This window comes from Malania oleifera, chromosome 6 (genome assembly GCF_029873635.1).
Source record: "Malania oleifera isolate guangnan ecotype guangnan chromosome 6, ASM2987363v1, whole genome shotgun sequence".
In the NCBI taxonomy this organism is placed as follows: Eukaryota; Viridiplantae; Streptophyta; class Magnoliopsida; order Santalales; family Ximeniaceae; genus Malania; species Malania oleifera.
The window spans coordinates 39,759,057-39,783,537 of NC_080422.1; the positions used below are offsets into that span (position 1 = coordinate 39,759,057).

General features: G+C 35.1%; 1 protein-coding gene across 2 annotated transcripts; it reads right to left on the bottom strand.

The window, feature by feature from the left end:
* Window positions 1–1,439: 1,439 nt before the first annotated feature.
* Window positions 1,440–11,212, bottom strand: LOC131157544 (uncharacterized). Of its 2 annotated transcripts, XM_058111782.1 has the most exons (6): window positions 10,856–11,212; window positions 10,707–10,733; window positions 10,530–10,592; window positions 1,952–2,030; window positions 1,820–1,865; window positions 1,440–1,681 (listed from the first exon to the last, which is right to left on the bottom strand). In XM_058111782.1, exons 1-6 carry the CDS (start codon window positions 10,895–10,897, stop codon window positions 1,672–1,674), a joined length of 267 nt encoding a protein of 88 aa, XP_057967765.1. In that variant the 5' UTR covers window positions 10,898–11,212; the 3' UTR covers window positions 1,440–1,671. The 2 variants fall into 2 exon arrangements, with proteins under 2 accessions (XP_057967765.1, XP_057967764.1); XM_058111781.1 differs by having other exon boundaries at window positions 1,440–1,865; window positions 10,856–11,208.
* Between the last annotated feature and the right edge of the window lie 13,269 nt (window positions 11,213–24,481).

Below are 24,481 nucleotides of genomic sequence, written 5' to 3' on the forward strand. Positions count from 1 at the left end.
CACAATAACTTAAATTATTCATTATATTTTATTTAAATTTACATAAATTAAAATTAAAGTCCCAAATTTCAAGTTTCCAAAAAGATTGAATAAAAATAGTACTGCTAAACCTTCTACGGTATGTAAAATCATCCAAGTCAATACATAATGGAATTTTAGCACCCCTAATAATTCATCGGCGTAATACCTCAAGGAAAAATTGAGCTCGTGACATTAGGGTTTCCAAAATTACAAGTTCGTTTTTACTACTTGAACTGACCTCAGTACATGTTATAATTTTCCCAAATAATGACAATGACCTCAATGAGTTTTTACCACCTCCGAAAAGTTTTAAAGAGTAGTCCTTCCATTTCATCTGAAAGGGGCTAATTTTGCATTATAGATGAATATATGTACTTATAAAAGTAACTTATACTTTTATATGTATTTCTAATTCGTCGTGGCCTTCATATCTTTTCATTCTTGTCGAGAATATTTGTCAAAACATGGATTAGGTTGCTTAAAGATCCCCGAGAGAAATTAACATTACATGCCAAAAAATAACACTACACAATACATCATTAAAAATAATTGTTATTTTGATAGAAATAAAAATCATGAAAAATAAAATATTAATATGTTAAATCAAAATTTTACTCATCGATTTTTTTATATATTTCTTTCAGAAAATTTAAAAATTTTGCAGAAAAAAATATTTTCATGCTTTTACTTTTTTTTTTTTCCTTTGGACCTAAAAAATAAAAAAAAAATCATTTTCCATTATGTTCTCTTTCTATATCAAATATTATTAAAATAATTATTTTAATACAATCAAATTTTAATAATCAAATAATAATGATGTTACTATAAAAAATTTACTTTTGTTTACTAATTTACTACATCATATTTTATTCTTCACTTTCCTTCATAAGTAAATACTAGAAAAAAAAATTTTCAAATCCTCAAACATAATTTTCGTTTCTTCCGTTTTTTTTTTTTTTTTTTTTTTAAGAAACATTAGTTGAATTAGATACCCTTTTAGTTAAACACATTTCCATTTTCTATTTTTTCATTTTTTTCAAATAATTTTAAAATTTTCAACTTACATTCAGATGTCAAAAAATAAGAAGTTTATTTGGTCATTCAAATTATATTTTTTTTATTTCTACATTTTAAAATAATTACAAAAAAGATATATCATTTTCAATGTTCCAAAAAGTATATGAAATCGTATTTGAAATTATTAATTTTAGAATTTGAATTTCGATTTTATGCCACATTTTATCATAATTCACACATTCAAATATAAGATTTATGTTCCATGCTCCCCAATGAAGAGTAAGAAATAAAAAATCTAGAAAATTAAAAAGGTTTGCCCGATTTTTCTACGACTATAATAAAAAATTAAAGAAAATTGGTCAATGATGGTTAGCTGAAACCAGCTGTGTAAGAACAAATTCTGGGACCATGCAAAATATAATTGGCACTTCAGCTAAATGGAGAAATGTATCATGGTCAAGCAAATGTTAACCCAAAAAAAAAATACACAACTTGTACCTATTTTAATATTTAAAGGTAAGTAATTATCACAAGAACACATCCAAGCTCAATGTATGATTAGCCATACAAATACAATATCCATTAAAAATGCAACAATCCAAAAGCTCCTGCACCCATCCTTCCTTCTAGTCATCATTTCCCACTGTGTAAGAGCCCCAAAAAGAAGAAGAAGAAAAAGAAGAAGAAGAAAGAAAAGAAATGAACGAGAGAATGAATTGAGGGCGCAAAACATGTGCATGCATACAAGAGAAAAAATGGGTCATGATATATATTCACATACCTGTTCATCATCAGAGTGATATTGTCCCCTTTAAGTAAGATCCTCCCTGCAATTTAAGAAACAGTGAAAACATTATATAACTCAGTAAAAGATTAGGAATTAACTATTCCGGGAAAATATTCAATGACGCACCTAATGACTTTCTGCTTTTCTTCTTTATGCTGACTTCCTCGGCATCATCCAATACCAAATTCATGTACTCATCAAACCCCTAACAACGCCGGGCATCAGATACCATCAGAATTGTCTCTCATACAGGTAAGAGGCTAATTAAAGCAGAAATAGAAGAATTCTCCTATTCAACACAGCACAAAAAGAAAAGAGCATGTTTTCTAATTGACGTTGGCAATAGTTCCTCCCATGGAGAGTCCAGCCGGGAAGATGTCACCTCCTCATTCAAGAAGTTTAGGAAAATTGAAGTTTAATTTCTTTTATTTCTCTGTTACTTATTTTTGGGAAAGCATATGTATTTTTGATTTTGGAAAGTGTGATTTATGGTCATGCTACTTATGGATTTACAGTCACATAGGGACTGACCTAGGAAATTTGAAGATATTAGAATTGAATTTTGGGATTCTTACTATCTACACAATGTGCTGCACCAACCCGTATTGAACTCTGCAATTGGTGTCACCACGCTGATTCTGCCCCCACTGCCCCTCCACCATCGCTATCAGTCACTCATCTAACAAAAATTCGGTTGCAGAACCTAACCATAGCCAATTTATTGAGCCATCAGAGCCAGAACCTGACAGTCAGAACCTTTGAGTGAACATAGCTGTCACTTGCTGTAGCTTAAAATTTTCCCATGTCAGAATCCAACAGCAATAGGAACACTAATGGCTGGAAGCTTCTGCACTGATTAGTCTCACCAAGATAATCAACATTGGCAGTCACCACCACAACATTGCCATCAAGCTTCCTCTGTCGTTCAACCTCACCAAAACATCATCATCGACCTTACTCTCATGTCGTCGCCATAGTCATTTTGAAGAATACAACAGCATAGGCCCCAACTCCCATGTATTTGCTAAAAGATGGGGTTAAAATAGATCATGATCCGCAACTGATCCAAATCAAACTCCTAACCAATTTGCTCCCAAACTGACGAGTACACTCAAACCATAAACCGATCCAAACTGATTTGAGTTGACCAAAAGCCAAAATAAGTCATGGTGACAAAAAACCAATTTGATCAAGTCCAAAGGGAGGTTCCATATTCTAAAGACTTAAAAGAGGGACAACATAAGATATCTATAGCCCAAGAACAATACAAGGACACTGCAAATCTTCATAGATGTGTCATAGGCTTAGGCAGCAAGTTGAACATTGTTATGTCTTACCTAGATACTTTGACACAACCGTTGCTTCCTTAAAGATCCTCCCAGCATGCCTCTAAGAACGATTATGTAACATCCAGTGCACAAGGCTCACACGCCACAGGGGGTCTAGGAGGACATGAATGATGCAGTCTTTCCTCCAAAGTTAGAGAGATTATTTTCGCGACTCATGCATCTTGTAATGGTATTAAAATCAATTAGACTAAATTTCACAAGTGAACTTGAAGGTTTGTTTGATCAATTTAATCAAATTGGAAAAATTAAGAGATGATGTAAACGTTGTTGCTTGTCTTAGGGGCTATGCTAGTAGGTGCCCGGTATTAAATTCTCAAGGTAGGAATCATTTAGGACCAATATTAAGGTAGTCAAAAACTTGCGCCTTTTTTTTTTTTGTGAAAAAGGAAAAAATTTATTACAGAAGAAACAATATAGTATTCAGAAAGGAAGCCCTTACAAGGGAAAAACAATGAAAAAAACAACTAACTGGAAAACATCAAAACAGAATTGACTTCCAATCAAGCTGAAGATCAGAAAAAGACAGCCTAAAAACCAACTGGCTAAATGCCAACAATGATGCCAAATACTGTATTCCATCCCAAAGCATAGAGCAAGACCTCTTTTTTTCCATGTATATATGAGCATTCCTCTCCAGCAAAATATCCCAAAAGGCTGAAAACAGCCCACACCTCCACAAGTCTGATCCATCTGTGTACTCCTTCCAAAACCTCTAAAAGAGATGCTTAACATATCCTCTACCGATCCTGGAAAAATCCAACTCTCCCGAGATAATCCAGTAAGATTTTTCCAAATCCTCCAAGAAAATGAGCAATACAACACAAATGAGAACCAGATTCTGAACTATCATAGGATAATGAACAAACATCTGAAGGCAGGGCCTTACAAGGCCTCCTACTCATCAACAGATTGATAGTGTTAACTCTATTAAGAACAACTAACCAAGTAAAAGCCTTAAACTAAAGAGGGAAATTTGGCCTTCCAAAAGATAAAATGAAGCAGAAATACAGATATTCAATTACTAATACAATGAAGTGGGAAAGACAGATTTTCCATTATCAAAAACTCAAGAAAAGATTTACAGAAATACTTCCCTGAGCCAAGAACCCAAGACTGAGTCCCTCCTGATGGAAGGACGAATTCCTTCCACCAGGAATAACACATAATATAGCTACATTCTCAGCCTTTTTCGCAGAAGCCAAAGCTCATTTCAGTGCTGGTTTGAATTGTCCCATTCACCAAGTCCCCCTTCTATTAACTGTCATTCAAGGGCAAATTGTTTCAACGTGGGAGAGAAAGATGGAGGTAGCAGATCTTTGTGGGGAAAGGGTCCAAAGGATGATGATGTACACCCTGTTTAAGAAGCTAAGGAATTTTTAGTTTTAAATTAATTTTATTTTTCAATAATTCATTTTAGCAAAGCATATTTTTATTTTATTTTTGGAAAGTAGATTTTAGGGTTAAGCTATTTATATGGCTTTGCAATCACATTGAAACTAGTCTCAGAAATTTCAATAAATTGTAATTGAATTTTAGGGTCCTTAACCGTGCATTCTACAAATCTGATATGTTCCTTTTTATTACCCAAAAAAAAATGCCTAAATTTATGTTAAGAGGAAATCTATTTGCATTCATATGCACATGATGAACTCGTGCTGTGGACAATGTGATGCAGATCACACCGCAGTAAGTTAGGTGTAGCACCTACAGAAAATAAGATAAGAGAGGGATGACTCAAATGGTATGAACACTTGCAACATAGGTCACATAGTGCACCAGTGAGGAAGAGTGAGTTAGTTACTGTGGGGGGCAATAGAAGGAAAAAGGGTAAACCCAAAATAACTTGGGAGAAGATAGTGAGTAAAGATTTAATATCCCTGAATCTGTCAAAAGAAATAGTCCATGATCGCATAAATCGGTGGAAAATGATTCATATAGCCAACCCCACCTAGTGGGACTTAAGGCTTGGTTTTGTTGTTGTTTTTCAAAAATGCATAGGCTTTCTAGCCCTTCCTCCACGAAGAACTATTGCTGCTTGTTTCATATGCACCATACTTTTACCATTGAAAAGCTCAACCTCAATTTCTGCTTAAGAAAAAAAAGGGGCTCAATGAATTAAAATAACTCACTAAAACCAGATGCTGGCATGGGACAAGGCTGCAAGCATAGCTTGTAGCATGGTAAACCAACCTTGATTCTCCTAGACTTCTTGCATCCACCAAGACCATGTGGTACTGAAATTGGCATAATGTACCCAATACACAGCACAAGCATACAAACAACAAACATGGTAATAAAGCAGAAAGAGGATCACACTAAGCAATATACCAAATCAGCATGGGGAAAAACATAGTCTACAAATTCATTCCAACAAACAAATATAAACATCCATACGAACGAAATGATTGTACACCAAGCTGGTATACAGCATGATAAGGGACCAAATTAGTTTCAGCCCTAGTATCCCAATAAGCTAGCATGTATTGCTAACCCCACTTATAACTATGCCAACATGATGGAAAAGCTCAGTTTTACATTACACAGATTTCAGAGAAGTTCCAAATCAAGTAACATCTTTTATTTGATTTGTATATGTGCAGCATTTTAGTGTTGTTTCTGCAGCAGAAACTCAAAGATATTATGTTCAAATGTATTTGCAAGGATATAAAGGTATTTAAGTGCAGACTAAACACTGTTAGGCACTTTCATACTTGGATATTACACTAAAAAGTTGGATGGCAGCAACAGGGTTGAATAATATGCAAGTAACAACAAAATGTTATTAACAGTGGCATGCGCATGGACTTGTAGAATTCTATCTTTCATAGAGAATTCTCAGTGATTTGTTCCACTCCATTACTTATTTTTTCTACCTCAAAACATACTCACCAAAGTCAATATCATAGAGAGCAAATCCTTAAATCTCAAATCCTTCACACTCAATTCAATCAAATAAGATTATCCTTTTTCTTTCGAATTCCTCCCCAAAGCACAAAATAACTGAAGTTCCAATTCAATATTGAACAAGGACTTGAAAGTAATTTCAATATAAACTTTAAGGGCCCCAAATACAAAAACTCTAATAGAAATTTTCAAAAAAAAAAATTAAATGAAGAAATTTTGCAGTAAAACATGGGAAGTGTAAATCAAATTTTAGGAAGAGTTAACAGAGAAAATAATGCATGGCTTGGACTCACAACATTTCATGTGAAATGGATGCATGAGAGGAGTGTGTGCATGGGATCTATAGAGAACCAAAAACTGTGTGCAGCAGAAAATATAAAGGGCAATTTCTTAACTTCTTTTTTAAAATCAAACCAGCATACTTTTTTATAAGTAAATCTGATCTGCATACTGTTCATACGTATATTTGAACTTCCAAATATCAGTACCTATCATATCTTAGAATACTTATCAAGATACAGACCAATTACCAACACCATTGTGAGGCCAAGAGCATGGTCTAGGTGTAAGAGAGCCCTTTATCACACACTGTTAGTCCGATATCCCCCTCCCCTTCTCTCAAGGCCTTGTAGGGCTTCTTCAAGACCCACCCACCCACCCCCCAACCCCTCAGTGGGAAAAAAAAAGAAAAAGAAAGCAAATACCACACAGCCACCATCATTATCCATTACCACATGAAGAATAAAAAGAAGATGATGAAGAAAAAAACAACAGGATGCATGACCTCAAGCACGCAAAGCAACCTGCCAGAGTACCTTTCCTAATTTTTTCTAATCCATAATCTCCTCAGGCCTCCCCCAATCCTCCTAAAAAACATATAAAAGGAAAAAAAGCATAGAGGCAAATCAAAAACAGATTCTCCTATGTATTTCTACCACAAAGCATTCTTCTTCTTCATATATATATATATATATATATATATATATTTTCGAACTCTGCACGAAGTGTTCAATTATTGAACACATATAATATTCTAGCTACTGCAATACATATATATATATATATATATATATATCATCAGCAAAGAAATTTTATTAGAGAAAAACTGGGCATCAAGAAGATGCCTTTCAAGAATAACACAAACAACAAAAAAATAAAAACAAACACCGGTCACTGAAGTACATCCAGGAAATCAAGAATAACAGAGAAGTCCCTCTCACACAAACTACCACGCCAACTAGAGATCATAGAAATCTAGTTATCATGATATTTTTAAAAAATAATGCCTTACTTTCACCTTTAACTGCACTAATACTGATTTTCTAAACACAGAAATTTTTGAACAGGGAGCTCATATTGCAAAGTTCTTGTGAATACTCAAGGTCCAACAGAAGCATTATAACCCTTCTCAATTATGAGGAAAATGCGAGGGCTACCTATATGGTGAAAACCCAACGGAGTCTTGTTAGGGATCTTAAAGTTAGTTGATTGGATCTATATGTTACTTCTTGCTGCTTGTAGCCTCCACAAAAGTACCATCAATAAAAGAGCTCAATTGTGGTTTAAGCGAGAAATTGGACTCTGTATAATTCCACTTTTCTCCCCACAGAAAACACATGAAACAAAATTAAAATATCATGCTGGCCTTATACAAGAACCAAAACAAAGGTCTTATTTTAGATAATTTTAATCCACTAACCTGTTTATTGTTCTCTAACATCTTAATTTATTCTCTCATTGGGCATAATTAATATCACAAGTTTGTTAACGCATAACCACATGCAATAGGTAACATATGGTAAAGGTACCAGTCATGACTCTATAGATTGAAGAGACTGTACAAGATGCTTTGTAGCTGGTGAATTTTCAAAAAATCACTATCCAAATTACAATCAACCTCTTTATTAAGAATTAGTAACCTTTTCAGTGCATGCACCTTTATTAAACTAATTGGCTATGCTCAAAGAGCAACCATTTGACACTTAACATAAATTCACTGGGCAATAGGCAATAGAGGCATTCATGCACCTGTTAAATCCATACTTGTATTCAAAACAAAACCAAAAAAAAAAATCACAACAACAATGACAACAACAGCATGCTAGTTCTAATTGTCTACATAGCAAGAACATGTCCATAAAGGAGCAGCTTTTGTGTTGGACATGCTAACAGCTCACATCCCCAATTACATGCTTTATAGCTTATTTTATAGAAATTTCAAAAACGACATACAAACTGCACTCTTAAAAACTTCGCAAGCATGATAATCTTTAAAAAAAATTCATTCTTGAGATCTCAAATTAATGGTCTTAGATTTCAGAGGAGAAGAAGGTTAGCCCACTAACGAGAAAGTTTCTTAGAGACAAACAAACTAAACAAAAAGGGAAATAATAGTTCTTCAACAAAATCCTTCATAAGTTTTACTCCACTGAAAAAAGATCACTAATTGAGAAATGCAAGCACTCCCCCCATTTCCAATATATCTGCAGTATTTGTGGTGCCACGAAAAAATTAACACTCCTTTACCAACTATTATATAATTACCCATAGACAGCCATACTAAAAATGCATAATAGTTCTCCACATCAAGCTAATCACACAAATGGGAAAAAACTTTCCAGTGAAAACTTACAGTAAAACGTGTGCACGCGCACATTAAGATAAATGGAAAAACTAACTTGAGTTTGTTTACACTGATTGGCTTCTTAATATGCCTAGTGGGTAAGAATTAAACCGCACAATCATTGTTTGGTACCACTAAACAACTTTTGAAAGCCTCTTATTTAGTTAGGCTTCATCGCATTGCTGACCGCCTCAACACTACTTCTCACTCACAATTTCTCTACTTGTCATTCCTTCTTTTCTATTTGTAACGATATTGGGCTCAACTCTCGTGAGACATTGTCCGCTTTGGCCCACTCACGAATTTGTCCGATAAAAGGTGCCTCACATAGTTGGAGCCCAAACCAAACTTATAAGCTCAAGATTTTCCTAGTACGCATTCAATGTGGGACTAGGACAATCTCTCTCGTTCGATCTCTAACGTCTTTGTCAGAGTGATTTCCCTACTACACATTTGATGTAAGACCGTGATAGGCTCTTCCATTCGATCTTTGACGTCCTCGTCAGAGTGATCTTAGTACACATCCAAAGTGAAACCGTGACTAGTTCTCCCATCTGATCTCTAACGTTTTTTTCATTGTGACTTACACCTCTGTGTCCACTCACATGATAGTACCCCCATGGTGGCTTTATACCAAATGTAATGACCTTGGGCTTAACTACGGAGAGACATTTTCTACTTTGGTCCACTGCCTCATGAATTTGTCCGGTCCACTGCCTCATGAATTTGTCCTATAAAAGGTGTCTCACATAGTTGGAGTCTAAACTAACCTTATAAGCCCAAAATTTCCCCAGTGCACATCTGATGTGAGACCAAAGCAAACTCTCTCATCTGATTTTTGACGTCCTCTTAAGAGTGATCTCCCTTGTACACATCTGATGTGAGACCATAACACTATCCTATGCTATGAATTGCCCATACATGAAATCTACAACCTCCATGACTCCCCTTCCACGATTCCATCCCTCCCAATTTCTCTTCCTAGGATGATCCTCCTCCTTTTCTCGGTGTCTCCATCCAAGAAAGTATCAAGATATTCACTTGACTGATTTCCTTCTCTCCTCTGGCCCTCCTCATCAACTTTGATACATGCCCATGGAAACCGGTAATCAAGCTTCCACTCTCCTTTCTCAGCGACTCCATAGCAAACAGCAACCAACCTCTTCCACAGCTCTCCTCCCCTACTTTTTGATTTTCAATCTCTCTCCTTGTTCCTTGCATTTTCTTTTCCAGTGAGAGTAGGAAGAGGTGTCTCCTTCTCTGGTTTCTTGCTTGGGGTTGATGACTGCAAACAATTGTGGCTCCATCAAAGATCATAAAGCACCAGTAATGTGCATGGTTTGAAAATTTTTTTTTTTTGGATGAGTGGGATGGGTCTTCAACAATTTTTGTGTAAAATGTTCATTGATATGCAATCTTCTACAATTTTTTGCACAGTCTTAATCTGTAATTTTTTATAGTTAGGTTTTCTTGGGATGAACAGTACTTATTCACAATTTTTTCTGCAATCTTCTGTTATTTTTTGTCCTTTTTCTGCATATTTTTCTTTATTTTTATATATTTGTTAGGTTCTCAAACCAAAAAAATGAGCTTACAATGTTTAAAGGGTTAAAATAGTAAAAATATACAAACATGTATGTTTAGACAAACCACTCAGTAATTGATTTGTCTAAATTACCTAAACTTCTTGCCTATTCAGTTTTATGTAGTTCAAACTTGTTCTTAATCGGTTCACAAAATTGAGTATTTATTTATTCAGTAGAACACTTGTGTACTCTGCTGAGGCTATTATACAGAAGTAAAATACCAAGAACAATAAAAAACATACAATTATGCGCCCTTCTATCCTCAAATCCTTCTGCTCGAACAGCCAAATCTGAATGCGAGCTTTCTGCAACGAACAGAAACAACCAAATACAAAGAAAATCAGCAAATTATGTGGAAAATTTAAGTAACTGTCTGCCAAGAAATAACAACCAACCAACCAAGAACATAAAACACTTACGCTTTGAAGGAACCTGAAAATGAGGTTCTGAAACCAAGGATAAAACCACCGAAGCTATTATTAGTACTTAACAGAAAGATGTAGAACTCAGAAAATATTTTTAAAAGAAGAAGAAAAGAGGGAGGAGAGATGAAAATGTTCGTGCGTACGATCGGTTGGGTCATGATCCTCTGGACTTTGGTGCTCGCCATGGCTGCTGCGTAATGAATTCTTGGCTGCTCGGAGAAAAGAAACAAACTGAATCGACGCAAAGAGCAAAAACCCTAAGCAAATGGCAAAACCCTAAAAGAAACACAACACTCGCTTTGCTGCTTCGGCGCCAGCAAGGTCGATTCCCTTAACGGCAGGCGGCTCTAGAGACTAGAATGTGGGCTCAGGCCTGGCTAGCGGACGGTTCGGCATGCACTTCAAAAAAGCTCGCAGCCCAAGCCCACTGGGTTTTGCCTTGGCCCGCTCCGGCAGTCCAGCTCTATGGCTGGTCGAAATTGGCTCAAATCGAAGCCGACTAAAATCGCCTCACGATTTAGGATTAGTTTGACTTGTGTTTTTTTTTTTTTTTTTTTAAGTAAAAGTTAGACAACTTTAAATTTTTTAATAAATTTTTAAAAGTTAGAAATTTAAAATTTTTAAAAGCAAAAAGTTGATTTTCGTTATCAGATAATTCTATTTCATAATTCTTTAATATTACAAAATTACATACTTAACTCTCTCGTCCTTTTGTGGCCATATTTTTTTTCTTCTTTTTTTGTGATAACTGAAATAAGAATTTAGGGCCCATATTGGCAATAATATTATTTTAAACAAATAAATTTTTGATAAATAATTTAATAACTATTTTAAATCATATTATTCATGTATGTTAATTTGTAAAATTTATCCTATTAATAATAAATTTAGTTTTTTTATAAATAATTTATAAAAAAAAAAAAAAAAAACTCATAAAATGGTATACCTATTTTAGGCATTTCAAGCATTTAAGTTAATTTATAATTTTTTTTATCAAACACTCAACCTTAGTTTTTTTCTTTTCAACAACTCATTTTTAATAGAGGGATCAATCGACTTTTGCAATTATTTGAAAAAACTCCTTCTTATTAGTTCCTTTTAAAAAATTCCTTTTAAAAGCCTTAGGGGGCTAAACTAAGCCTTAGACTATTTTAAATTGATCTAATTAAGTGGTTTTGGACAATCGTGTTGTAAAGTTATCCACAAGTAAGATCACCTAACAAGTGAAGAGATGGTGTAACTTGTGTAATATTATAGTACAGATGTATGGAGTTGTCACCAATTAATCTTTTTTTTTTTAAAAAAAATTACTTATGATTGGCTACCTAATTATTCTATTATTTTTAACTATAATGTCAAATAGGTCAATCTAGTAAGACTAAAATGGTAGGGGTTGGTTTGCATTCTCGGAATATGAGTTTAAGAATATATTTACGCATAAAGAAGGTACTGAAGATAGTAGCAACACCATAATGCTTGTTCCATAAACAATACTTGGTTAACAGGTGAATTGTGTTAGTGTTTTTGTGTGAAGTATTTTAAAAGTATTCATTTAGTTTGTCCCACATTGGTGTTTAATAAAGTGTGTGTGTCGACAAGATTCTATTTGAGTGTCGACGAAAGGAATTACATGGCAATTCCTAAACAAGAAAACGTAAAGAATAAAAAAATCTTAACTAAGAAAACGCGAATGATTAGAAAGTGGGGTTGCCACTTTTTTTTTAAAGAAGGGAAAACAAAGAAAAAATCTTAAAAGATATATAAATTAGAGTGGGTTGGGAGCACAACTATGCATAAAAAATGGGGATTGATCAATCATTCTAAGGGACACTAGTTAACTAGCACCCCTATCGACACCTATTTTAAGAATAATTACCATTGAATATGTTTGTGTGCGCACCTTAAATAAAAAACAAAGAGGAAAAATAGAATTCCCTTTTCAATAGTTTGAAGAAAGATCATCGTTAAAGGGTTCAAACAATAAGGTTGACAACCCTAATACACTCCTATTAGAAATTTAAAAAATGAAAAATGAAATTTGATTTGCTCGAAATCAATAGATTAAAAGATAACTAAATTTTGAAACTTGGCATCTTTTAGAAAAATGGAAGGATTTGATTTGTAATCAAATAAAAGGGGAAATGAGGAGATTTGAAATCTCGAAAAGGCAAGAAATTTGATTTGAGAATTTTTTTAAAAGACAATTTTGAGAAAGAAAACTAGGCTTTCATCATAGGCTGAATAAAGACTAATTTTGAAATCATAATTCTTTTTAGAACACTTTGAAAATTCAGATTTTTTAGGACAAGAAATAATTCCATGTTTACTCCTTATCCTTCATTGTCATTAGTGAAGTTACCTAAAGTACCATCATGTAGGATTCTCTCCTTCGTCACATCATAAGCCAAGGTGAGATTACGAAAGACAACACAAAAGGCTCCTAAATTCTAAGATGATATGAGAAAAAAGGGTTTTTCAATTTCTAAAATGTACGATAAAAGTCAATATAGCATGCTAAGACAACACATTGGAACAAAACACCACCATGCATGAAGCCTAGATTAAATAAAGGTAAAATGGAATTTCCCTTTGAACTGAAGCTATTCCCATCATTTTTTTTTTTTTTTTTTTTTTTTTTACTTTTTGTAGCACTTTTCTTATTTTTAGATTTTTTGAGATTTTTTTTTTGGAATTTTTTACACATTTAATTTGAAGCTTTATGGATTTTTTTTTTTCATTTCAACAAAATAAAAAAAAAAACATAAATAAAAAACTAAGCCAACACAATAAAGAATAGTAGTAGTTGTAGTAGTAATGATGGTGGTGGTGGTAGCAGTGGTAGTGTGGTAATAATCCTAATAATGGATCTAATTATAATAATCCTAAAAAAGTAAAACAAAATTGTATATATACATACATATGTACATACATACATACATAAAAAAATATTTAAAAAAAAAAACTTTAGTTTTTATCAAATTTTATTTTTAGGATGCTTATAATTTTTTTATATATCTTCTTTTTATTTTTATAGAATTTGTTGAGATAAAATAAATAAAATAAAAATAAAAAAATTGATTTGTTCGTGGTGAACCAAACCAACCTGATTCAAGGTTATTTGAGCAAAAGGTGGGGGGCACTGCACTTCTCACCTACTTTGGCCACCTAGTGTCACCACTAGCCTCCCTTCTGTTCTCATTGTAGCTCGTCACCAATGCCACGACCTCCATTAAGTCCTTCTATTTGTCGTCAACCCTATTTTGCCTTCTTGTTCATTGTAGCAAGCCTCCATGGCTATTGTCATGCACGCCACTATAGGTGACAACAACCCTCAACAGCTGTTTGCCCCCAATCTCCATTGTTGGGTGCAGGAAAAATGCAAAACTACTCTTTTCTCTTAGATTATTTTCTTTTTCTAGCCTCTCTCTCCCATACTTTTGTTTCTCTCTCTCTCTCTCTCTCTCTCTCATTTCTCTTCTAATTTAGTCTCTTTATTTCTCTCTAACTTCCTAAGCAAGCCTACTATTGTAGTGGCCCTCAATTATTGTAGTGGCATCCAACTTCATCACCCACATGACCTTATCCTTCTAAACTCTCCATGTTTCTTTATTTTATTCTATCTCTCTGTGTGTGTGTGTGTGTGTTCACCTTATTGCAGCTTGTCAAAAATACAGGAAATATATAGAAAAAGAAGAAGATGTTGATTTGATGATGATGATGATGATGATGATGGAGGTGGTGAGGATGATGTCTTTAGAAGGTGAATGATGATTGATTTAGACTAGGATAACTTAGAGGTATGCAAATACTAATAGTATGCAAGAACCAACAAAACAAAGGTCATACCTTAATTTACCTAGAGCAAGAAACCTAATTAGCCTATACCTCTATTATAGGTTTCTATTTTCAAGTTTAATGTATCATTTCCTCGTATATGTTCCTCTTTCTTTCTTGCTTTTCCTTGTCTCTAACTCTCTAGCTTTATGGGATTGGATGTATGATCTCCCAATGTAGCCTTTCTTTCTTTTCTTTTTAGTGAATTTCCCTCTCTCACTTGAATTTGTGCACCCCTTTTTCTTTCCCTTAGCCCCTTATTTATAATAAAGGGGTTAAAGCTTTTCTTTAGAACTCCTCTATTTCCAAAAGTGTTGAAGGCTAGAAAATTGCCTCCTTGCTCGCTAAGGTGTTTAGAAACCAATGAAAATCTAATATTTTTAAAGAAAGCCCATAAAAACAAGGATAATCACCAATCTCCCAAAATTGACACTTCGAACTCACTCCACAATGTAATTTAATATTAAAATTGCTTCTCGAAGGACCCTAGGGCTCCTATAAGCATGAGTATTCTAACTAGATGGAAATACCATCCAGTAAAAAATGGGCATCAATAGTGTGGAACCTCTTTTCAAGTGGGGGCTCTCCTTTGGGTTAATGAATAAGTAAGTACCTAGGCTCCCCCCACGCACACATGAGGTGAGGCTTTGCCCATTCGCTTTTGAGGATCCTAATCATAAAATGTTTAGCCAGTCACAATGCATGCATACATTGCATGCACGGGGATCCTCGTGTGTGCGCTAAGTTTTAACCTACTTTTATTGTCTTGTTCTTTTGTCTTTTGGTTTTTATTTTCTACATTTTGATCTTTCTAATACACATTTTATCTTTTTTTACTAAGCATTTAATCTTTGTTAGCAGAAATGCTCCTTACTAGTGCTTTTTTTTGTTAGCTCATTATTCATTCAGATCTATCAATGGAAAATAGAACAATGCTCCCAACTACTAGGTTCTATAAATGTTGATTCAATTACCACAAAACAAGAATCAAGTATTCGATTCAGATACCAATTGTTGTAAACAAAAGCTCTCATACCACTTGTTGATGTTCGTTCATTGAATACGCGCAACGAAAGCACACAATCACACACGAATCAATCAACAACCACCAATGCAATCACTCAATGATGAAATATACTCAAGAAGCAAGTACACAACAATAATAAGAATCAAAACACAACTAGAACTCACAAGATTTACATGGTTCGGCAATTGCCTACGTCCACGAGAGCAGCACTTGGATTTTTACTATAACCAATGTCTCACCTTACAATAGGGTTACGTAATGATGTTTATATAACAATTTAATGCGTACAAAAGACCTATAGTTGATTTAAAACACTTGTGTAGCAATCCCCGAAGGAAATGCCTCTGATAAGCTCAATCTACAGGTCCCTAATTTGAATTTACGTGATTTACGCTGACAAAAACCATTAACGGTTAGATCCTAAACTGTTAGTGGTTTGCCCTCCATGGCTGCACCTTGCTTCTGTCTCTTGATCCCTCGCTTCACGTAGCTCTCTCCGGTGCATGTGATTTGCTCTGAATATAAGCCACATTCCTAGCAATCTCCACCTTGGCAAATATTCACCACCCTAGAAATCTGAAAGCATAACCGCTGCTCCACCCAGGCATGTAGATTGGGACCTGCCTCCCCTCTAACACTTGAAGACATAAACCAAGTCCAAGCCACACTTGAACTTGACCGTGGTAATAGGAACTCCACCTAGTTGAACACCCAGCTCCTTGAACGATCCTTTGAACCACAATGCTACCTTGGTAGCCTTAACCTCTATCAAAAACTCCGATCCAACTGTAACCAATGCACCCTAATACTATACCCTGGACTTCCAACACTTAGGCCTTCCCACAATGTATCCCACTGTAAGCCTCCTATCATCCAAGTCCCCTTGTGTAGCCTCCATTTGCAAACCTCACAACTAACGGAACCCTCTGTTGCCCGCTGAAGTATCCAATTACATTGGCATAGGAAACCTTTGACATGACCCGAACATCATCGTTCATCCTCGAAACTAAGTGGTAGACTCTTTACTTAGATTCGCCAATGGTGTACCGATGACCAGTTTAACACTAACCATGCTAAACCTCACCAACACCTGATCCCCAAAACCACCCTAAGATAACCACAATCTCCATGTAGTTTTGTCCATACAGCAACCCTGAGATAATACTAATCTCCCCGTAACTATGACTAAAAAGTCACCCCGAGGTAATCTCAATCTCCTTGTAACTTTACTTTTGCAAATCTCCAACCCAAGAACACTCTTGGCAGCACTCGACGCCTTGATGTCAACTTTATTTCTCAACAAAGTCTCCAACTGATTTATCCCAATCGGAACCTTCCCACCAATTTGCATGTCACTCACACAAAACAACAGAATACCTGCCCACTTGCAGCCTAGGCAGTGGCATGATAGTGCCTCTAAGCCCATTGTGATTCTAGCGGTCTCCCAAGCTTAAACTCTATTAGCTTTGGGTATTCCCAAAAGGGGGGTGAATTGGAATTTTAAAATTTATCTCCTAAACTAAATGAGATAGTCGTATAACACAACCTAGGGTCTTTCTAATCATGCACCAATTACGCAGATTATGATATGCGAAAATTAAATCAGGCGCAGCATTCACAATATAACATACATGTGCGGTAAATATAAAGTGCGAAAATATAAATAGACACACGATATGTTATTGGGGTTCAACCAATACTGCCTACGTCCCCGCCTCTAACTCGCAAGCTCGAGGATTCCACTAATGCTCACTTAATGGGTGGAGTGGCACCAGTTACAACCAGGTCAATTCATGGGGCTAACCTCAACTTACACCTTACCAGGATGGTGCACCTAACTTTCCTAACCGGGTCTAAGCCAGTTCAGGACTATTTAGCAAGGCTAGTCTCTCTCTTCAGGCCCATGCCTGGAATAGAACAGATGTAAAATTTTACGTACAAACAAACACTTTTTACATAAGCAGATATGTACCACTACGCATAATATAATCAATGCACCTCAATGATGTAAGAACTATAAGCTCGGTGTTCTATGCATGTAATCAACACTCAAGGTTATGTCTATAAACAATCAAGCACAAGAGTGTATCAAACAAGCTATTCTTTGAAAACCAGATAAACTAAATCTCAATGTCAGATTAGGGTTTCAAAGATGTAAGTGATAATATTCAAACAAAATCAAAAAAAAATTCTTCAATGTAGTAAGCACAAGAGTTGTTTGAAAACAAGCTTTGAAAATGATTTTTGAACACAAAAATATAGGCTTAGGTAACTTGCAATGACAATGCAAGAACCACAACCTTCCAAGTCTTCCCACACAAGATTTATCAAGTTAAATTAGTGGAAAAACTTGATGCTTCTACTCTCAATAAAATCAAACAATCAATATAATCTAATGAGAGTATTAGCAAGTATGAATGAAGCACAAGCACATAAAATATACTCACAACACTTGCAAGATCAAGAAGGATGATGTGTATAAGTGTTTTGGAGTATTATAGGCTAAAGAAGGATTTTTGGATTTGAGAGAGTTTGGCCCAAATCAATTTCTCTAATCCTTGTTAATTGTTGCAAATAAACATGTATTTATAGGCAATGAAGGATTTTTGACCCGTGGGGACCCAATGGGAATAATTAGAAAAGTCTAAAACGGGTTTAGAAAAAATTAACCCCATTAACCTCTTAACAAAATAATTTTACTCGAAAGATTCGGGTGGCTGAACTTAACTTCGGTCGCCTGAACAGACTTAGCCAGAAAATCATTTTAAAAGATTCGGGTGCCTGAAATTATGCTCGGGTGGCTGAACCAAAGTCAGTAGCCAAAACTTGGAATGACCTATAAGGTCAACAAACTCCCTGCATCATGATCAATGTCATCTCAGCCCTGAGTTTGAAACTCCACCTGCATCACATTCTCCTTTTTGCTCCAATTTATCCCGTGACATTGCAAGTTTCCTGACTTAGAACTCCCTGCACTCATGCCCTAAGTCTCCAACTCCACCTACACATCATGCTTATTGTAACACCCCGACCCCGAGGGGCCTGGGATATTAACTTTTTACTACTGATTTACAGCGGAAGCAAATAAACTCGACTTTATTCAAACCAGAGCGCTAATTATTCATGTTACAATCACTTATTTCAAAAGAAGAAAATTACACAAACGTAAATATCTGAAATCATACTATATTTCTAATTAATCTTTATTTTTCTAATCCCCACCCGCATGCTTGCTAAGCCTGATTTCCGACATGTCCTTCAGAGTTATCTGAAATAAAATATGATTGGGGTGAGACGACGCTCAGTAAGTAAATAAGATTATTATTAGTGTGTGGCCAAAATGAGCTTTTAAAGAATTTCGTAAAATAATATTTAATACTATAACTTCAAGACTGCTTTTAGAATAAACATAAATTTAAAAATTTCTGCATAAAACTTTTGTCATCAATTTCAACAGTAAATTTTTACAATCATATACTATTACTGCTAAATTAAACTTTTAACTTTAAAACTGTAAAAATATTTAATGATAAACATACATATACTTTTCCTTATACGTTTTCCTTAGATCGTCATTTAAGTACCAAAATGATCCTTTTCACGTAAACTTACACTTTTCCTTCAAATCATCAGTAACTTTGTACACGTAATTAAATATGTATGAATATATATTATAAAAACCACCCTTAGGCCTTTTTGCCATAAGTCATGTTTACCCCCATGACTGGGTTGTGCGGTCCGAAGACTGGACTTAGCTGGCTGGCCGACCAAACTAAATCAACGTACGTAAACTTTAAGTGAGATTTTCCTTATTAAGTCCTGGACTTAAACCAGGTGTGCACTCAGGAGAAATCCACTAACATAAATAACCACTCTGTAAACAGTGTGGGTGCACTCTGATCCGTATAAACTTTAAGCTGCGGTACCGAGCATCTGTAACTTTGAACTTTCGTTGCCATAAGGGGTTTGAAAATCATCTTATTATAATTTATGCAATTTAAAATAATATCGTGAAAATCTCATCTTTACTCATATTTTCATAAAAATGTAACGTAAAAATAAACTCATGCCACACAATTTTTGTGTTAAAAATATATATAATTTTATTTTTGAATAGGAATAAATGCTGAAAATTTACCCGAAGGGATTGGAACATTTCTTAACCCAAAAATAGATGTAAGTATATTAAAGATAGAACTGGTATAATTAAATATGCGTAAAAATAAACTCATGGAAATTTTGTGGAACTAAGTAACATAATTAAAATTTACGTACAAAATAAACTCGGGTATGAATTTAAAATAAAAAAAAACTAACATAATCAAAATTTACTTACAAATAAACTCGGGTATAAATTTTGAATAAAAATACTAACATAATCAAATTTACTTACCTTCTTCTTTTACCGTGTGCTACGAACACAATAATTATCTTGAAGAAATGAGATCGGAAAAAGTGGGTGATTAAGAATTTATTCAAAAATTCTCTCTCTACCACAAATTCTTTCACTCACTAATCCTTCTCTTCCTTGGAAAATTGTTGTGAAAAATGAAAGTTGAGAGCTCCCTATTTATAGGAAAATTTTGGGGAAGAAATAGAATTTATAAAAGTGTGGGGAGATGGGTGAAATTATAATTTTAAAAATTAAAGAATGGGCAAGGGATGGGCAAGGTATGGGTTGAGTGAAGGCTATTTGGGAGTGCTTGCCACCATTCCCACTAAATAAATTTTTAATTAATTACTTTCCTAATTAATTAACCCATTACCTAACTAATTATTTTATTATTTTATTATTTTTCTTAATCATTATTATCATTATTATTATCATTGTTATTAATTTTAAACTTGAGTGGAGGCCATTTGGGAGTGCTTGCCACCATTCTCACTAAATAAATTTTTAATTAATTACTTACCTTATTAATTAATCCATTACCTAACTAATTATTTTATTATTTTATTATTTTTCTTAATCATTATTATTATCTTTGTTATTAATTTTAAACTATATTTAGTATTTATTTTATTTTATTTTATTTTTGAACAAGAATTAAATTTAAATTTTAAAAACTCATGTGGGCCCCACATGGTCTTGTGGGCCCCATGTAGTCTTGTGGGCCCCACACAATTTCGAGACCCAAATGGATCGTACGTAATTCCAATAACTCTTATACGATTTTATGCATCCTGCATAGTTTTGAGACTTGTGAAAACTTTCATACGGTTTCGGGACTCATGTGGGCCCCACACAGTCTTGTGGGCCCCGCATAGGATACCTATATTATTATTATTTTATCATATATTTCTTCAAATTATATCAGTTAAAACATTGTTTTATGTACTCAATTACGTATATAAACAGTGTCTTGTGGCTCCGGGACTCATGTGGACCCCACATAGTCTTGTGGGCCCCACATATGATACCTATATTATTATCATCTTATTATGTATTTCTACAAATTATGTCTGTCAAAACACTATTTTATGTATATATACTTATTTATGTATACAAACAGTATCTATCCTGTTTATCCTATGAAATTCCATTTTGACCAGGCCGACCTCCAGGGAGCGACTGAGCCGCAATGGTCTCTGAGCACTCGCTAAGACAAGGTCTTTCTTAGGCATCAAACATGGAATCAAGGATCCTACAGAAAAACACTTCTGTATTGATATTAACTTAATGACTATTTTTATTATTTTATTATTATTGTACTTTAATCATATATATATATTTTTGGGTCATCACACTTATTGCTGCTACTGCAGCTTTCTAGTACCCATTTCTCTTCATGTACCTAAGTATGCTTTCCAATGACTTTAACACATAAAGTCATGTCTCCTCCAATCACCACCCTGTTTTCCATTTGATTACCCAGCTTGAACCCATCTTTCTTATATACCAGAAAGATGCACAGTCTAGACATCACACCAAACCTAGATCCCACCTCACTAGAAACGTGCATAGTTGGACCTCTAAAGTCTACCGCAAAACCAATTTAAGTATCTCCTACAACTCTCCCATCTAGTGATTCCCTTGGCGATTGATTAACCAAGAAACATGTTATATTCACTGACTTCACCAAGAAGTCCCTTACAAGTCTGCATACACCATGCGCTGCTCACAAAAATCCTTGAATACCAGCGTACTCAGCAACAATATCTGACCTGAGGAAGTCTCTCCCAGTCTGGTACTCCACCTCAGCCACAAGTTACACCTGGCAAACATCTCAAATTCGTGTCATATGAGATACCCCCAAACCTTTCGTGATAACCTCACGAAATATCCATGTCCAACCCGTGATGTTGCCCTCACTGGTTCCCAAACATCCATAACAATGTAGTTAAGAATACCCACCATTTTGTGTGTGGTTACATTACATAAAATGGTATTTCCTGACTCATAACTCTCAACTGCTGCTCCACCTACAACTATATTACCGTACTACGTATATAGGTTCCTTGCTATCCTTTATCCCTTCATCACCATCAATACGCCATCACTCACCATCATCATCCCGTCTTTGGACTTGTAACTATACACGTTACGATCCAAAGCACCCAATGATATCACGTTCTTTCATAGATAGGGTACATGCCTTACCCCACACAACGTACTTTCGACACCATCATACATCTTGATCCTGATATCTCCCATTCTGATAACTTTGAAAACCGCATTGTTTCTCATCAAATGGGAACCAAGACTCACCAATCTGGAAGTGGTGAATCAAGCTTTGTTGGGCGTCATGTGAAAAGAACATCCTGTGCCTAGGATCCAAGAACTCGTGAGGTATTCTGAACCTAATGAAACAGTAAGCATCTTATAATCACTGCTCCCCGAGTCCCCTTCTTCAACTACATTCACAGATTTTGATAAACCCCCTTTAGCTTTTGCCTTTCTCTTCTCCCACTCTGAACATTCCGATTTTATGTGCCTTAGTTTCCCACACTTAAAATAGCAAACCTACTTCTTCCTCCTAGACTGAGTTTGATTACCACTCGGTCCACTCTTGAATTTGCCTCTCCCACGAACTTGATTACCATTCGCTATGAGCCCTTCACCATGTGAACCCTCATTGCTGGACTTCTTCCTTTAATGGAACCCCAACAATGCACTCATGATGTTCTCCAACTCTAGGGTTTATTTCCCCATAGTTAGCATCGTAACCATATTCTCGTACGTAGGTAGGGAATTCAACAATACCAACGTTTTGTCCTCCTCCTCAAACTCACATCAACTTGCCCCAGATCACTAATTATCTGATTCAATGTGTTGATGTGCTGAGTCAAGTCCGAACCCTCCGCCATATTAAGCTAATTAAGCTTTTGCTTAAGATACATCTTGTTCGTAATAAACTTGGACATGTATCGGTGCTCCAATTTCAGCCAAAATGCCACCGGCGAGTCCTCATCCATGACGTGATACAACACTTCATTGTCCAGACATAACCTGATCATGGAAACCGTCTTTGCTTCAAGATCCTTCCAACTTGCATCGTTCATGTCATCCAATTTCTTTCCGTACAAAGCTTTCACCATCCTTTGCTGCTCTAGTAGGTCTTTCACCCTTCGTTGTCAAAGCCTAAAATTACCAGATTTGTCGAACTTGTTCATATCGAACTTGATCGAAGAGACCTCAGCCATTGTTGAATCAATAGCTCTGATACCACTTGTTGATTTGATTCCCACAAAACAAGGAACAAGCATCTGATTCATGTACCAATTGTTGTAAACAAAAGCTCTAATACCACTTATGGATGTTCGTTCACCAGATAAGTGCAATGGAAGCACACAATCACACATGAATGAATCAACAACCACCAATGCAATCTTTCGATGATGAAATATACTTAAGAAGCAAGAAAATAATAATAATAAGAATCAAAACACAAATAGAATGCACAAGATTTACTTGGTTCGGTAATTGCCTACGTCCGCGGGAGTTACACTTGGGTTTTCACTATGATCAATGTCGCACCTTACAATAGGGATACATAATGATGTGTATATAACAATCTAATGCGTACAAAATACCTATAATAGATCTAAAACACTTATGTAGCAATCCCTGATGGAACTCCCTCTGATAAGCCCAATCTACAAGTCCCCAATTTGAATTTACGTGATTTGCGTTGATGAAAACCATCAACAGTTTGGAGTAGAAGAAAAACACTTTGTAGCTATTGCCTAAAACCGTTGATGGTTAGGCCCCAAACCGTCAACGATTTGCCCTCCATGGCTGCATCTTGCTTCTGTCTCTTGATCCCTCGCACTTAGCTTTCTCCAATGCATGTGATCCCATCTGAATATGAGCCACATCCCCAACAATAAATTACTCCATATTGTTTTGATCGATTGTTTGATTCGATTAAAGTATTATATCATTGCATTTTGTAAACCATGATCATAATGTTATGATAATTCTGATTGTTGTGTAATACATCTGATTGCAAAAATTGATTATATTAATTTTAGTTTAGCATATTATTCCTGCAATTGTAGTTTTATTGTTCCCATTTCATTGTGTTTCTGTATTTGTCTGGGCTACTAAGTCGCAGTTGTTCTTGTATTCTAATTTGCAAGTGCAAATAAATCATAAGGGGTTTTGTATCTAGGTGGTGGACACCAATGGGCCTTTTGCACATGGTACCAAAGGGACGAAATCTACCTTAAGGGTAGTGCTACACACGCCTTACTTGATAAGTTTTCTCTAAATTTTTCCTGCATCGTGTAATCAGTTTAATATTTTATGACAATCTTAGGGTAGAAATTTCTTATTATCATGAATGTTGTACTGTTCACTGCCAAGAGTTTTCCTAACACTTCCATAATTAAGACATTCAATGGTACACACTTTAAATGATGGTAAGAAAGGGTTTATTTAATTTTAGACCTATTAGGAATCTAT

What these genes read in the sequence shown, in the direction of transcription:
- LOC131157544 (XM_058111781.1), bottom strand. Translation starts at nt 10,897, where the DNA reads ATGGCGAGCACCAAAGTCCAGAGGATCATGACCCAACCGATC. An exon ending in GGATCATGACCCAACCGATC is followed by an intron (nt 10,734 to 10,855) that starts GTACGCACGAAC and finishes CCTTGGTTTCAG; the next exon opens with AACCTCATTTTCAGGTTCCT. An exon ending in TTTTCAGGTTCCTTCAAAGC is followed by an intron (nt 10,593 to 10,706) that starts GTAAGTGTTTTA and finishes TGTTCGTTGCAG; the next exon opens with AAAGCTCGCATTCAGATTTG.